Source organism: Azolla caroliniana, unplaced genomic scaffold (genome assembly GCF_043228905.1).
Source record: "Azolla caroliniana isolate FFs.n. ecotype wild unplaced genomic scaffold, voAzoCaro1.0.p SCAF_12, whole genome shotgun sequence".
Taxonomy (NCBI): Eukaryota; Viridiplantae; Streptophyta; class Polypodiopsida; order Salviniales; family Salviniaceae; genus Azolla; species Azolla caroliniana.
Genome location: NW_028230447.1, coordinates 18,175,024 through 18,191,902, shown reverse-complemented (window position 1 = coordinate 18,191,902; position 16,879 = coordinate 18,175,024). Strand labels below are relative to the sequence as shown.

The following is a 16,879-nucleotide window of genomic DNA, read 5'->3' as shown; positions in this document are numbered from 1 at the left end:
AGAATCGTTTCACAACAAGGAGATAAAGAAGAGTTACATCCTGTGGCTTTCCACTCGCGCAAATTTGATGCCGCAGAAATCAACTACGAGATACATGACAATGAGTTATTAACCATCGTGGATTCATTTGTGCAATGGAGGTACTTCTTAGAGGGTTTAGGGTATAGCCCTCGGTAGCATCCTTTCACAACAAGGAGATAAAGAAGAGTTACATCCTGTGGCTTTCCGCTCGCGCAAATTTGATGCCGCGGAAATCAACTACAAGATACATGACAAGGAGTTATTAACCATCGTGGATTCGTTTGTACAATGGAGGCACTTCTTAGATGGCTCTCCTCATGAGGTCATCGTCTTCAGTGATCACAATAATCTTGCTTATTTCTAGAACGCTCGCGTACTAAATCGACGACAAGATCGATGGGCCCAATTCCTCACGTGTTTTGACTTCAAAATTAGATATCGGCCGGGGAAGCAACAAGGAAAAGAAAATGCACTATCGCGACAATCATATCTTGCACCTCGTCTTGGTGATCCAACATTTGATAATCAAAAGCATGTAATCTTGGAACCAACATGTTTGCACACAGCGCGGATTTTTCACACTCCACTGGATTCCCAGATTATCGATGCCATACATTCCAATTTGAAGACAGATAGTTTTGCTCAAGACATTCTAGCGCAAATTGATGCCTCTCGGGCATCCTATTCCCAGTCTCAACAACCAGGTATGGACTACCGACAATTTGAATATCATGATGGTTTATTATTCTTTAAAAAGCTCATGTATGTCCCCGATTGCTCCTATCACCTTCAAATCGTCCAAAATTGTCATGACACCCATACAACTGGACATTTCGGTAGTACTAGGACGTTGGATCTAGTCCGACGATCTTTTTGGTGGCCCCATATGCGATGTTTTGTCGACGACTACGTTCAGACCTGTGATGCTTGTTGTCGAGCAAAGATGCCACTACATGATCCATATGTCTTGTTGGAATCCTTACCAATTCCAAGTAAGCCGTGGCAATCCATTTGTCTTGATTCTATCACAGATCTTCCAGTCTCGAAGGGCTTCGATGCTATATTAACCGTCGTTGACCGATATACTACGATGATACATTTTTTTGCCTTGTACTAAGGCCATCACTAGTGAGGAAACTACCGCCCTTGTCATGTGTGAGGTTTTTCAGCATCATGGCCTCCCAAACAATATCATCAGTGACCAGGGACCTCAATTCGTCTCCAAATTTTGGAAGCGTCTCTTCAAGATGCTCAAGGTCTCTTGCAACCTCTCCTTCGGCTATCATCCCAAAAACTGATGGGCAAGCGGAACGAACAAACCAAATGCTGGAACAATATCTTCGGTGTTTTCTGAGTTATCAACAAGACTATTCACTCCTCCACCCGGGTCTCCCCATTTTACAGTTCTACTGGTTCTCATCCTCGCTGGTCTGTGATTGACACTCCGGAGCTACCTACCAATCCTCGTGTCGAGGATCATTTGGAGAGGCTACGCAAGATTCAGACAGATCTATCTACTAATCTTCATCATGCTCAACACACACAGAAGACTTATGCAGATCGTCATCGGCTTCCCTCCTCTTTTGCCATCGGAGAAGAGTATGACTCTTATGTTGTCACATCAAGACTACTCCATCATGCGACAAATTGGATTATCGATGACTCGGTCCTTTCCGTATTACTAGCAAGATTAATGAGGTCACATTCCGCCTTGATCTTCCTCCGCACGTTCATATACATCTGGTCTTCCATAGTTCTCTTCTCGAACCTTATCAGGCCAACACTATTCCCGATCGTGTTACACTACCGTCGTCCCGGAGTATGAAGTTATTGCTGTCCTCGACTCCAAGTTTGTTTCGAGTGAACATACTTGGGAACCCATCGAGCATGTCGCCAATGCTGAGGATCTTCTTGCTGATTTCCACCGACAGTATCTGAACAAACGTGATCCCCAATCAACGTGGACTCGTAACACTCGTCGTTTTAAGGGGGGATAATGTCATGATATGGCAAGACTCGAACCCATGACCTTATGTTATATGGGTCCAGCTCTTGACCATTACACTATCTATTGTAATACGTAGGATATTATTGTCATTTAAGTTTTACTATAGAAAATTAATGTACATTCCAAATTTCTTTGGAACATTCTAGAAGCTTGAGGACTACTCCTGAGAACACTATAAAAGGAGGCACAAGGCATTATTTCGAACCAAATTGGTTCAACGCTAGTCTTAAGCCTCATAACTATTTTGTATTTACTCTTCACATAATATATCATATGTTATCATCACACACACACACACACACACACACACACACTCTCACCCTCACGATCTCTCTCGTGTGTCTTACGTAGTCAGTTCTCTTAGTACTAATAGTACTTCCCTTCTCTAGTACTGATTCTCTCTTTGTTTTAGTACTATTCCTGACAAAAGGAAGGTGACAAGAAAACAATTGAATAGCCTATCACAAGATATTTCTTGTATCAACCAACGATTGAGAGTTTGAATCTCCCTCTCTATACATATTTAACACTCTCAAAAGGATTAAAGTGGTGTAAATTGATATATTCAAGTAATAAAAGTATTCAATTTCATTTCATTCTCTAAATTTGTATCTATTCCACATTACCCCACACTCTTTCGCCAAACCATATCATTTACTCCTATGATCTCCCCTTAAATAAAATCGTGGTGATTCATCATGACCTATGGATGATGAGCACTACTTAGCCACATTGTGGAGTTATATTGACCTTGTGCTAATGAAAAATCAACACATATGGCATCAAGGTAGTGTACTTTTTACTTTTAGATTAAGTACCAGAAATCAAGCTCAAGATCAAAGCTAACTACATCAAGCTATCTATGATGACTCTACGAGAAACTCAAACATTGTTCAATGTATTGGAGAATATCTACATAGAACTAGAGGTGGAGCTATATCTAAGGCTCCGTTGAAAGGTTAAGCATTGCCATCCCTCATGGATCCAACTAGTTATAGCAAGAAAAATACACACATCGATGGTGTTTCTCTTGATGCAACAACTCCGATGGGCTCAACATCTTCCCCAATCACTCTCTAATGTTTAGTTAATGGAGCACTTAAACTATTTCCTAGTTTGTTTTCGGCTCGTTTGCATCTTAGTATAGCTTATTTTGGTAATATATAAAATAGGACAAATGTCATGATCAATCACATAAAATAAAAGATAAGTTAGTAGATCTTGAATAGATTGATTACTTAAACGGATGAATAGATTTTTCATTCTATAAATTTGCATATGTTGGGATTCAACGGGTTATGGAAGCACAATCTTCCTCCATTTCCACCTCTATAAAACTATGGTTAATCATCTAGAGATAAGGAGATCAAGAATAAACTTTATCTAAGGTCAAATCAACAACATTGGATAAGTCCTAGTGTTTGTGAGGTGAAGCACCATTGCCAAACATGGAATGGGTAGTCCCCTACCTGGATGATATGTTCTATATCAAATCGAGGGGCAAGACGAAATTAATATCTGATGAGGGGCATGTAACGTGGGACATGTAACGTGTAATCATAGATTGACACATGCGTGATATTCGTGATATTCTCCATGCGCAATATTCTCAATATTCGAGAATATGAAATGGCCCCAAGAATATTAAAAAACCATTCGTTTTGTAAAATAAATATAAAAAAATTATTTATTTATTTAAATAAATGTATTTCACAAAAAAATAAAATTCATTAATAGATTATAGTGTCAAGAGAGTTTATGAAACTTATTTTAATTAATTAATTTTTTTAAAACGAATATTTTTATATTTATTATACAAATATGATTAGTATGAACTTTGAAGATATGATTAGTTTGAAGTACTATTTTTAATGTCAAGATAAAAATATCATAAATTTTGAGGGAATGAAAAGTGAGAAATTAATGAGCCTTTATTTTATTTATTTATTAAAAATAAAACGAATACTTATAAGTTATACATTTATTATAAAAATTTAGTAGTGCAAGTCTCCAAAGTCCCTCTTTTATTATCCCTATTTATTGTCAAGGTCCTTTTTTTTTATCCTAGGAAATTAAAAGAGAGAGAGTTTTTTTTTTCTTTTTTTGGGTTAAACAAATACTTGACTACCCATTCGTATTCGTATTCGTTTGCATTCGAAAGGGAAACCCGATAAATGTGAGTATGTCAATCTATGCGTGTAATCATGCATACAATATAGGTAGAGGACATTCGAACAAGCACATATTGAAAACAACTCCTGTTAATAGTTATTATCCTTTAGTGGCAACATTTCAAATGTACAACTCGTCATAGGCTACATGGGAATGAACTAATGCACTACTTGGAAATGTACTAGTGGACTACTTGGAAATGTATTAATGGACTACATGGAAATGTACTAGAAATGAGTATCTATGTTGAAGTTAGGAGAATTTAATGATTTTAATGAGCCCCCAACTCACTTATATATTCTTTAGGTTCAACACTCAGTAAAGGTGGGTGAAGTGAGCCCATAGCGACTATATTATCACCTTTTGGCGTGTACATGCATCTCATTCATTGTTAAGCTGAAGCTTTCATCAATATTACACTAATAAAGTCTTAAGATATTGTCAACTCACTCGTGAAGTTACATTCCATATTGACTCAAATCAAGATGTTCATGACTGACCAAGCCCTATGCTCAACCTGTAGATCCCAACTTTTGCAAATGTTTCATCTTTTGTGGCCCATTCATAATATATTCTCCATCCAATGTCTCATTGTTTCATCCGGGGTATATAGATGTTCGGTTGAATTCCATAACATGATCTAGTTCCATTTTATTCCTATAAGATCATGCGGTCTATAGGCCCAAGAGTTTTAGTTGTGTCCCACAAAGTTACCTCTCCCACTCTAGGGCATTTTGCCTGTCCTTGCCCTTAGCTATGCAACAAAATTATCACAATTAACAAAATGATAGTCACGTATATGTAGGACATGTGGTTGTATTGCATAGGCTATTTTGCGGTTTTCCATTTGAGTTCTTTAGTTTTAAGAAAAAAGTTAAGTTCATACTCAAACATCGATTCTCCATTTTTTGGGGAAAAGAAAATTCATACTCACATAAGTTCTCTATTTTAAGAGAAAAACAAAGTTCATGCCCACACATAGCGTCTCTATTATTTCATCAAACGTCTACCAAGGTCTCATGTCATTGAGTGTAAATATTTCACCTGATGCATGTTTGGTCGTGTATTTGCATATTTCACATTTGTGTGTTGACCATTGTTCGGTATGTTAGCTTCATATGTGTGCTTAAGTGATAAAGCAAACTACGTGTCCCACTAGTTTATACAATCCCATAATGTTTATTACAAATGTCAAGGTAGCCTAATAAACTAAAATGTTTTGAGTTACCAAATTGTTCTTAATGTATAGAAAGGTTATTTGAACCATAGTATGAACCATTCGTACCATACATGCATTCGCATTCGAGTATGGTAAACACCCTCGAAGTATGGTAAGTACTATACTTTTGAATTCATTATTTATTATAAGGTAAGAAAGTTAAGGCAAAATGTGTAAAAAAACATAAGAATGTTTTGATAACATACACATTTGTTTGCATTCGTATGAAAAAGAATGTTTGCCATCGCATTTGAGTATATTACGTACTATGATTTTAACAACCTTCTTCATATTGTTACAAGCATAGATTGACATATTCGCATTCGTGGGGCCTCCCCCATGAATGCATACGAATACAGGTAATAATATTTGTTTTTTTCTTTTTTCTTTTTAAAAAAAAACGTTTCTTTTAATGCTGGCTAGTGTGCGAGCAACACATAACAGTGAGTGAAGAGGCCACACCCTGCATCTTCTACTTGATGCTTACACCCTCGCCTCCCCTTGTATCTTGTTCTCGGCCTGCAAATTAGGGTTTCGGCTGAAAACCCTAATTTCGACCATATTTCTTCTTTTCAGCGTGCATCCTCGCCTCCCCCTCATCCTCTGAGTGAGTGTACTTAATTATTATTCTCGGCCTCCAAACCTAGGGTGGTGCTAAAACCTTAAATTTGGCTGAAATTAGGAACCCTAATTAATTAATTAATGTTTTAGTAAATTAATTCATTATTAATGAATTAATTAATATTTTAAGTCTTAAAACCCTAATTTGGTGTAAAACTACGAACCCTAATTAATTGATCATTCGTGAATTAATTAATGTTTTAGTAAATTAATTCATTATTAATGAATTAATTAATATTATAATTCTTAAAACTCTAATTTTGGCTGAAATTAGGAACCCTAATTAATTCATTAATGTTTTAGTAAATTAATTCATTATTATGAATGAATGAATGAATGAATTATTAGTGAATTAGTTAATATTTTAGTGAATTAATTATTTTTTTAGTAAATATGTTTTATTATGTAAATTTAAAACAAATGGTTCAGTAATATTGTTGGGGTCATTTTGTATTCTCGAATATGACAAATACTACGGATGGAGAATACCAAGAATATAGAGCATGGGTCAATCTATGGTTACAAGTAATTTAACCAAATGGATTAGCACAAAAAATGTTTCATTTCAAGGAATGTATAAAAATATTTTAACTACAAAAACATGTTTCCATCATTTGTACAATCATGATGTGCAAGATTAAAATAATATTGGTAGGTGTATTTGCATAGGGATGCTCAAAAGACAACTAATTCCTAGTCCGATTAAATAACATTTTTCTTAAAGGGTCATATTTCTTGGAGTAAACTTTAAGAAGAAGCTTTATATAACCATTGATGAGAACTAGGAAAAGTGACATATTGTCACGATATTAATATGAGATAATAGTTTTCATAAGTGAGATAATAACATTACTTACATATGGACATTTTTACCTTTTCCATGTGGTATGCGGAACATAATGTCAAGTTTTATTAAAAAAATAAAAGTACATGTTTATAATTCTCTAGTGTGTTATTCACTAAGTGTCCAAAATTCAAGAAAGTGCACACTTTATCGTGTGTACACTTTGTCATGTACATGCACCATGTGCATGTGCCTCATCATATGTGTGGGCTTTGTATACAATTTCATTCTCTAAATGCTTGGTCCCAATAAACTACAACACGTTTGGAGTCATTCACCATTTTAAACACAAGACTGGCTAGTTTAATACTATTAACAATATTAAGGATTTTTATTGCTAATATCAACATAGAGCTAAAATACTCTAAACTTTTGTTTTGTTCTTAAAGTGGGACAAGGTGGTTTAGGTATTCATCCTAATAAGAAAACTTCCTAAATCTTTTGAATAACCACTTAGAATTGTCGCATGGTTCTTATAGGTATTTTAAAAAACGAATCTTATCTTACCATTCACTCCAAGAAAAATAACCACTTTAAACATATTTTTATATGGATGCATCATGTTTTTGCATAATTCATAGTAGGTGAAAGTTTGAATAATTATGATGCAAAACTTAGTGGAGATGGGAGATGAGAATTTAGAAACAAAATAATGATCGAAGCACAATGAAGTAGGTGATGTAATGGAGTAGGTTAACTTGATGTTTTGTTATCATATAAATATAACAGTGAGCATACAAGGCCCATGGCCATAGAGAGGGGGATAGATAGATAGATATCCTTTTAAGGTTGACACACACACACACACACACACACACACAGAGGCAAAGGAGCTAGGATATGGATATTCACCAATTTATGTCTTTGTTGGTTGCATTATTTCTTATGAGAAAGATAGAATTAGTGAGGGGTGAAATGACACAGAAGGTAACATTCTACTTGCATGATTTATCATTATACAAAAATGTTAGTTTCGACACTGCAGCAGAGGAAGTGGATACGGCCAAAAACATGAGCTCTCCTTTGGCAAATTTTGGGCGCATGTTCGTGTTCGATGATGAGTTGACAACAGGGCCATCATCAAAATCTTCTACAAAGGTGGTTTTAGGGAGGGCCCAAGGCATATATGTGTATTGTGGACGTGTTCAACCTAGCGCCTTATGGTCTTTCACTGCATTTTTGGATGGGAAGGGTTCCCTATCTTTCCATGGTAGTGAGAGAATATTTGCAAATGCTTCGAACCCGCCACAACGTTCCATCCATGTCACTGGTGGCACTGGCCTTTATCAAAATGCCCATGGTACTGCTTCCATAAGTACAATTGCCTTTAAAACCCCAACCTACTTTGTCCTTCGTTTTGATGTCACCATTTCCATGTTGTCTTAGGACAACACTTAGTCTTTGCCATTCATTATTTTGTGTCTCACCAAAATTATCTATTCCTCTCAAAACAAGCACCACCCAATACGATCCTCATTTCAATATTATAGCCCCCCCCCATCTCAAACCTCTAATATTCATCACCATCCTGCATCTAATTTTTACCATTTGTGTCAATGGAGTTACAATTGTCAAATAAAATTGTGTGACTTCCTAGTGTTTTTAATTGATCAAACTAATACTTTGAAACTATGAAATAAATGTGTGTGAACGCCAATGCCTATAATATTCGTATGATTATTTTCGAAGATGTTTAAATCTCTCCTGCACTTTCACAACTTCGTATATGTTTCCGTATAATATTAGTATGATTGTTTTCAAAGATGTTTAAATCTCTCATGCACATTTGCAACTTCCTCGATGTCTCCGATATGTATGCTTTCTTATTAAGTGTGAAATGTAACGTGCGGAAGCTATACAAAACACAGAATACCGACAGAGAAAAATAGGTTTAATGGAGTGCTTAAGACACAATGTACGTGGGAGAGACAGAGAGGGAATGAACACACAGAAAAAACTGAATTCAAAATAATGTGTAAAACTCTATACATAGGATGTGCTTAGAGAGCACTTTTATACAAGTTCATACGGACTGACAGAAGTACTGACACGTACTTCAATGCTCATAGCTAAACTCCTACACTAACTCCCAAATATATTCCCTCGCAGAATATCTGTTCAACGGCCTCCCGGTTTCCGCACCGATCCGGCCTTGCACACTAGTTTACGCACCAATCCAGCCTAACCGATCCGATCCAGTTCTCGGCTTGCATAGCCGATCCGGCCAATGTTGGGATTGTATCTCAACACTCCCCCTCAAGCTCAACTTGAGGCTCTTCCGGTCCTTCGCTTCGGTTTCTCTTGACTTCACGCCTCGCTCGCGCTCCTCGACCCGTTCGATTCGGCACGCCTCGACCCTTATGGTCGGCTTGTCTGCTCGTTCGGCCTTTTCTAGCTCCCTTCCTGTCACGGTGTTGGCGCCTCTTCTGCTGCCCTTTCGTCCGCTTGGCCTTCAGTTGATTCGGTGTCTCCGAATCAAACATCCGAGCTGAATCGACTGCCTCCGATTCGTCTCCGCTGTTGTCCGAATTGGTTGTCTCCAAGTCGTCCTCAATCTTGGCCTTCCCGCCCTTGTTGGCTTCATCTCCCCCATGCTTGGTTGGCAACCCAAGTGCACCCAAGAATTGTCGCAACTTGTCTAGACCAAGGGGCTTGGTGAAAATGCTAGGGTTTTGCCGATCCGTCGAAACATACTGAAGTTCAACTTCACCAGAGAGGACACGCTCGCAGACTAAGTGGTAGTGCACCTGAATGTGCTTAGTCCGGGCATGGAAGATGTTACTCCTAAAGGCCGGACAATAGCCTAACACAAGGTGTCTACAGAAGACACTTCACCAAAGGGTGTTACGGCGGTGTAACTTAGACTAACAATTGATCAGACCGTTATCGACTACTTAAGCAACATATCATGAATCTTAATACATGCATAAGATAGAAAGTAATTAACACAGAACGGTAATCAATACATAGAGATAAGACAATAAGGCTTTATTAATTATCCGTCGTGATTTACAATGTAACTGGGCTTTTTTGTAGATCACCGACTCTACATACAAAACGGTGCCAACCGGCACACTGATATGAACCGGTCCGGATTCGGATCGGCATACCGATTCTGGTCCGTCCGTTCACTTCTCAAATATATACTTAATTACATAATATTCTAATAACAACTTCCGATAATTCCTGCCCTTTCACATTCTAGACTGTCCTCCACTCCTTGCCGGCTGGGTAACACATGGCACGCCCGTAGGACAGTACCTTGTACGTCGAATCCCACTATCCGGCCTTCAATCCTCGTCCAAAATGTCTAGAATGCTTTGATCGAGGGGCTCTAAGGGTTCTTCGTAAAGTTGATCGGACTGTTGCTGGTGTTGTTGCTCCTCCTCCTACTGCTCCGTTGGCTATGGTCGTTGCTCCGGCTGTTGTTGTTGCTCCTACTGCTGCACGGTCTTCGGCTCTTTTGGGCGTTGCTCCTCCGATAGCTGCTCCATTGGCTTTGGTTATTGCTCCTGCTGTTGCGCGGTCTCTAGCTCTTCTGGGCGTTGCTCCTCCAATAATTGTTGTCCAGCTCTCAGTGCCGGCGGTTGTTGCGGATATTCCTCCCTTGACTGCTCCTCTTGAGTTAAATCCGGTTGGCTTGTCCCAGACTTGCCTCTGTCTGTCCTTTGCTCCGACGATGGCTCTTCATCACTGAGATTGATTGTTGTCGTGCTCTTCGTCGCCTCTTGCCGTAGCCTCTCCTTTTTGTAACTTTCAAACCGGATTTGGTTATCCAGCTGATCATCGTCCAGTTGTGCCACTAGTTGTCGGACCAGTGCTATCTATTCATTAGCCAACACTACGAAGTCATCTGCCAATTCATCTTTCACGGTAGCAAAGTCTTCATTTTCCAGCTTATAGAACTCATCTCCTTCCCTTTGCTAGTTTTCTGCGTCCGCCCTCAACAACTATAGCTCGGCAGCATGCTTCGCCCATTTCGACCACCATAATACTGAGTTATCTTCAATCAAACGCTTCATTCGATTCTTCCATGCTTGTACAATGCACCGGATCCACTCCAACCCCATCTTTGATTTGTCTTCTGCGGCCTACCATTCATCTTTCAACTGTTTGATCAGGTTTGCAGTTACCACCTCCTGGTCCTTGTAGCGCAACAGTTGATTTTGATAGGTTGTATGCACTCTTTGTAAGACCATGGTGGCGCATTCCGTTTCCGCATGATGTTGCATCTGGAGTTACCGGTGTTCATGCGCCGCTTCAGCTCGTATGTTTGCCTTCTCAGCCCGTTCTTCCGCTAGTGCCATCTCCACCCATTGCACTTCATTCTGGAGCTCGAACATCTTCTCCTGCTGCCGGTCGTTGTCGGTGATGAGCTTCTTGTATTCCGTCTCGACATGTTTATAATCCTAGTGCAGGCGGTCAAAATCGTCTGTTTTCTGCTTCAGCTTCTGATTGATTTGGGGGCGAGCTTGGTCTTCCCTATCCTTTTGCTACCGAAGCTCTTTTTTGAGCCTCTCTATCTCTATTTCCGTCATCCTTCGGAGTTTATCCTTCTCTTGCATCAATTTTTCTTTCTCTTCCTTAAGCTGGTCATAGGCTTGGTGTCCCTTTCGTAGGGTTTCTTCTACTTGGTGGAGGTTGTCGACAGTCTTCCGTTGTTCCTCCTCTGCCGCCATTTTTAATTCTCTTTCCCTGGCACGTAATGCTTCCTGTGCGGCCAGGTCTTCTTTGAGAACGACAAGCTCTTGTGCTTGCGCTGTAATTGTATCCGGGATTGTTTCCATCACCAGGGTCGTATTATTATGTACAGTTGTCGGTGTTTTATTATTCTGTACATGTACCGGAGCTACCGGTTCTTGTTCCTGGGATCCTGTTATGACCATCTTAGCCAATTCTTCCATGGCTATTTCCAATTCTTGTTCCAAGCTCCGGATCCTTGACCGAGCATTCTCTAGTTCTCCGGTTGTGGCTAGCAACCGGTCCAATTGTGCTTTCTCTTCTGCCTCTATATAATGGACCACTCCGGCTATTTTCTCACCGATCCACCACAGCCATTGGCTGCCTGTGCCTTATCACTGTGTCCGCGTGGCGGGTTGGCCGATTTCTTCGCTTGCTAGTGGCTGATCTTGTCTGGTTACGTCGATTGGCAACTCTGGCTCCGGTTGGTTACCACTTGGCAGTTCCGGCTTTGGTTGTGCCTCAGTTGGTTGTTCCGGCTCTGGTTGGTCCTGGTGTGCCGGTGGTGTAGACAACTGAATCACCGACTCCTGAATCACAGGTCTTGTTGTGTCTTGACCCGCCGGCGTAGCTTGCTACGCAGGGAATTCTGTGACCGGTTCTATTCGAACCGGTTCCGATTCCACCCTTGGCTTTGGGCCCTCAATGCGGGGTATCGGCATCCTATCCTTATTTGGACCCGATTGCTCCCCGGCATGGTCTACAATGCTCTTCTGCTGGCACCGTTGGAGGTGCTCGCTTGGGCTCCTACTCCGTATCCTCCTCTTGAGTCCCAAGATTGATTTCCATTGCCAAGAGATCTGGCTCCTGTTGACCTGGTCGGCGCAATGTAATCTTTATTGGCCGTGCTTGTGTTTCCTCCTACGTCTCCGCCTGCCGTTTCCGGTTAGGCCGCTCTTTCGCCGTTTTTTAAGTGTCGGCCTCCTTCCCTTTGGTTGCCTTAGCAGCCAATAGCTGCTGCTGTTTTGAAGCCATTTTGGGGGTTCCTTCGGTTGATTTTCCCCGCTTCTTTGTCGTGATGGGCTCCATTGGTGGTGCTAACAGTGTGAGCCATTACACCACCGTCGTCCATATTTTCTTCAGCATTCCGTCGGCGATCAGCACGGACCAGTCCACCTGTATACCCTCATATGTGGCTATAATTAAACCGGCTCTGTTCCTAGGCATTGCCGGGGGTCGAGGGTACACATGGCCAAACTCGTGGAGTACAAGAGCAATCTTTCGGAATAAGCCATCCTCGCTACCCTGTGTGTGATATGCCTTGCTGGCCAGAGAGTACTCACCGAAGTATTTCATGAGCTGCTTCGGGGTAGGGTTTTCGATGGTGAAGATGGCGCCTTCGGGTAGGCTTGTCAGGGCACAAATTGCCACCTTTGTGATTACTTCTGTGTCGATGTCTTTGACAACCTTTTCCACCTCTATGTGTGGTGGTGTCTCTATGATCCTCAAGAAACCTTCCAATATTTGTTGCTTCAACCACTTCTTGGTTGCCTCAAAGAGCGCCATACAGTCCATTTCTCCTTCTGAGTTGGTGGGTGATGGTGAGGTAGGTGCGTTAGTGGGCTCTAGGTGCTTGCGTCTGGTTATCTTTAATTGCCTGTGTGCGTTTGCACTTCTCTGTTCGCAAAATGAGAAGACCTCCATGCGGTGGAGGTTTTCTTTCTGCATGTTGGGGCCTTTCTCGATTCCTGCGCATGCGCACGTCATGTACTATAATAGCAATGAAGTGCCCCGTGGCGGCGTTTTAATGCGCTATTAATAGCCCACTACGTGGCTTTTCAAAGTGCCCGTTCACTCCTCCCTTGTCATGGCATGTGGCTATTCGCTCCTTACCATCTCATGATTTGGGTTTGATTTGATCTTATTCGATTTCCTTTCTTTTTATTTTTTTAAATTTGATCTTGTTCATCCATATCCGGCCCAAACGCACCCTTCTCTGGATTGTGGTCCCTTTCACCGGTTTCGTGCTTGTCGATTGCTTGATCGGTTATCGTCTCGTCATGCTTACCGGTGTCTAGTTTGGTGTCAGCCTTTGTCTGTTCAAACGGGTTTCCTGGCATGGGTCCATAGTATGGTTTGAGTCGAAACCCATTGACCCATTTACCCATAACTTCTCTGGCGAGTGTCCCTAGCTCGTAGGAACCGTTGAACTCTCGTGGAATCCAATATGGTCCGGTCCACCGAAACCGTAGCTTCCCCGGCATCTTACCCATCCGGGTCTGGAATACAAGTATCGGCTTGCCGATCTCGAACATTTTTCCATTACATTTCCGGAGTCGATCGACGAACGCTTTCCTTTTTCATTGCTCCAGTTCCATGTGCATCAGGCTGGCTATCCGGTGTTCCTCTAGTTTGCATAGTGCTGCTAGCCGGATTGTTTCCGACTCCTTCTCGTTTAGGCGTTCCCGAACCTGTCATCGCAAACTGGGAACCTAGAATTCGATCGGCATTACCGCTTCCAATCCGAATGCTAATCAGAAAGGTGTTGTCTGGATACTTGTCTTATATGTTGTCCGGTAGGCCCGGAGTGCACTATGCAGCTTTGTATCCCAATCCGTCCGGTTCTCACTGACGATTTTCTGTAGGATGTTTTGTAGCGTCTTATTTGTGGATTCGGCTAATCCATTGGCTTGCGGATAATACGGAGTGCTTCGCTTGTGAACCACCGCATAGAATGTCGTCAACCTCTCCACCACGTGTCCTAGGAAATGCCCACCTTGGTCGCTAATTAGCTCGATAAGACATCCATACCGGCACGAGATATATTCATATAAAAACTTTGTCGTGGATGTCGTGGTGTTGTCACGTAGTGCTTTGGCCTCCACCCACTTGGTGCAGTAGTCCATAGCGACAATCACGTATCGGTTGTCGGTTCTCATTACTGGTGGTTTACATGGGCCGACGAAGTCCAGCCCCCATTTCTGAAATGGTTCCAATGGTAGAATCGGTTGGTGAGACATTCTTGCCTGTTCCGTTGGTTGGCCCATTTGTTGACATAAATCACATTCTTTGGCATACCGGACGACGTCTTCTAATGTTGTCGGCCACCATAGGCCACTCTGCCATATTTTCCTTGCCGTAGCGTCCCTAGCATAATGCCCTCCGGCAACGCCGCAGTGTGCTTCACACAGTATTTGGTCTTTTTCGTCGCTGCGCACCGCGCACCGCCATATGCCATCTGCGCCTTTATGGTACAGTGTGTCTTGCAGTAGGCAGAAGTGCCAACTTTGTACTGCTAATTGTTTCCGCTCATCTCTGTTCATCTCCCCTAGAGGTAATCCGTTGCTCAGGAATTGGTGCATGTTAGTGAGCCACTTGTCCTCCTCGGCGACCGTACCATCTGTTGCCGTTTCTGTTAGGAAACAGGTCCCTCCAGATGGGAAGTGAGAAGAACTGTGTTTGATTCTAGGCTTGGTTGTGGCCGATCGTTGTTCATCGGGAGCGTGTATTCCTGTCAAAGTGGTATCAGAGCGAAACAACACAGAAAATGGACGAATCGTTGGGAGGCATGTTCAAGCTCACTGGCTCCAACTATTCCGTGTGGAAGTCGAAGCTGAGGGACATGCTCGTGGTTAAAGATCTTTGGTTTCCGGTTCAGTTCGGGGACAAGAGACCAGACAAAATCGACGCCACGATATGGGAGGTGATGCACATGAAGACAACGGCGTACATATGGTGCTTCATCGACATGAGTCTATACAACAACTTCAATGAAGAGAGCAAGGCTCATGAGCTCTGGGAGAAGATCGGCACTATGTTTCAAAACAAAAATGTTGTTAAGCAGGTTTCTGTTGGGATTACGGTCCCTCCGGATGGGATGGTCGGATGTCCGGGAATCGGGAATGAAGACCCGAATGAGGAGTACCCGGTATCGGAGCCGGATGATGAAGACCCGGTTCCGGATCCGGATGATGAAGACCTGGTTCCGGATCCGGATGATGAAGACCCCGGCTACGGAGCCGGATGACGAATGTACCCGGAGAGAGATCCGGATGCGGGGACATATTTGTGAATATGTTTGCCAAGGGCCCTTGAGGCTATATTTGTAAATAGCCCGAAAGTCATATGTGTATAAATATGACTTAGGGCAAACAGTTTTGTAGTTGTTGCTCATTTGTCTGTTTTCCACTCAGAGGGAGTGAAGTGAGAGTGAGAGAGAGAGAGAAAAAGGAAGAGGTCGACGCCTCTGTGTAATACCGCCGCCTGTGGCGAGGACAGCGAGCTCAAGGTCGTCGCCCTGCAGCTCGCCATTGTACATTCCCTGCGTATAGTGATAGTTGGAGTCTTGCACTCCCGTGGTTTTTCCCGTCTAGGGTTTTCCACGCTAAACCCTGTGCATTCGAGTCTCTCTCTGTGTTTTGATTTTCTGCTGCATTGATTCGTGTTTCCTCGGTTGTGGCCGAGAGGTGAAGAAATTGAAAGCGTCAAATTTCTAACAATCTGGTATCAGAGCGACTGCAATGCAGAAAATGGAAGGCGGCAGCAGCGGGCAGCCGGTGATGATGGTGCTGAATGCGCAGAACTACGCCGACTGGAAGATAAAGATGGAGGATCTGCTAATTGTTCGGGACCTGTATGAACCGATCGACAGGTCGGAAATACCCAAGGGGGTACTTGAGACGGAATGGAGGCTTCTGAACCGGAAAGCCGTTGCAACCATTCGGCAATACGTCGACGTGAGCGTTCTACAACATGTGGCGAACGACACCAACGCATATGAGATGTGGCAGAAGCCGTCGGGCCTCTACGAGAGGAAGAATGCGTTGAACCGGACCTCCCTGATGAGGAAGATAGTGAACCTCAAGTACCGGGACGGCGAGAGTATGGTGGAACACGTAAGCACGTTCATGGGATTCGTGAACCAGCTTGCGGCGATCAAGTTCCCGTTGGAGGATGCAATGCAAGCCATCATCCTGATGTGTACATTGCCGGCAAGCTGGGAGAACTTGGTGGTGACTCTCAGCACCTCCTGCACCGAAGATAACTTGTCCCTACAAACGGTAAAGACAAGCATTTTGAACGAAGAAGCGCGTCGGAGAGATAAAGAACCGGCCTCCGATCCGAAGATGCTGCTTACCGAATCTGATCGGGGAAGACAACGGAACCGGAGTCCGCAAAGACGGGAGAAGTCGGGGACCCGGTCGCTGTCAAGAGGAAGGCCCACATGCTTCCACTGTGGGAAGCCGGGGCACTTCCGAAAGAATTGTCGGCATTACCGAAAAGACAACGGAGCCGACGACACCGATTCGAAGAA

General features: G+C 42.4%; 1 protein-coding gene across 1 annotated transcript; it reads left to right on the top strand.

Annotated features, from left to right (window-relative positions):
- Positions 1-7,647: 7,647 nt before the first annotated feature.
- On the top strand, positions 7,648-8,422 carry LOC147857326 (disease resistance response protein 206-like). The gene has a single exon (XM_087328588.1). The coding sequence runs from the start codon at positions 7,726-7,728 to the stop codon at positions 8,269-8,271; it is 546 nt and encodes a 181-aa protein (XP_087184714.1). The 5' UTR covers positions 7,648-7,725; the 3' UTR covers positions 8,272-8,422.
- The last annotated feature ends 8,457 nt before the right edge of the window (positions 8,423-16,879 follow it).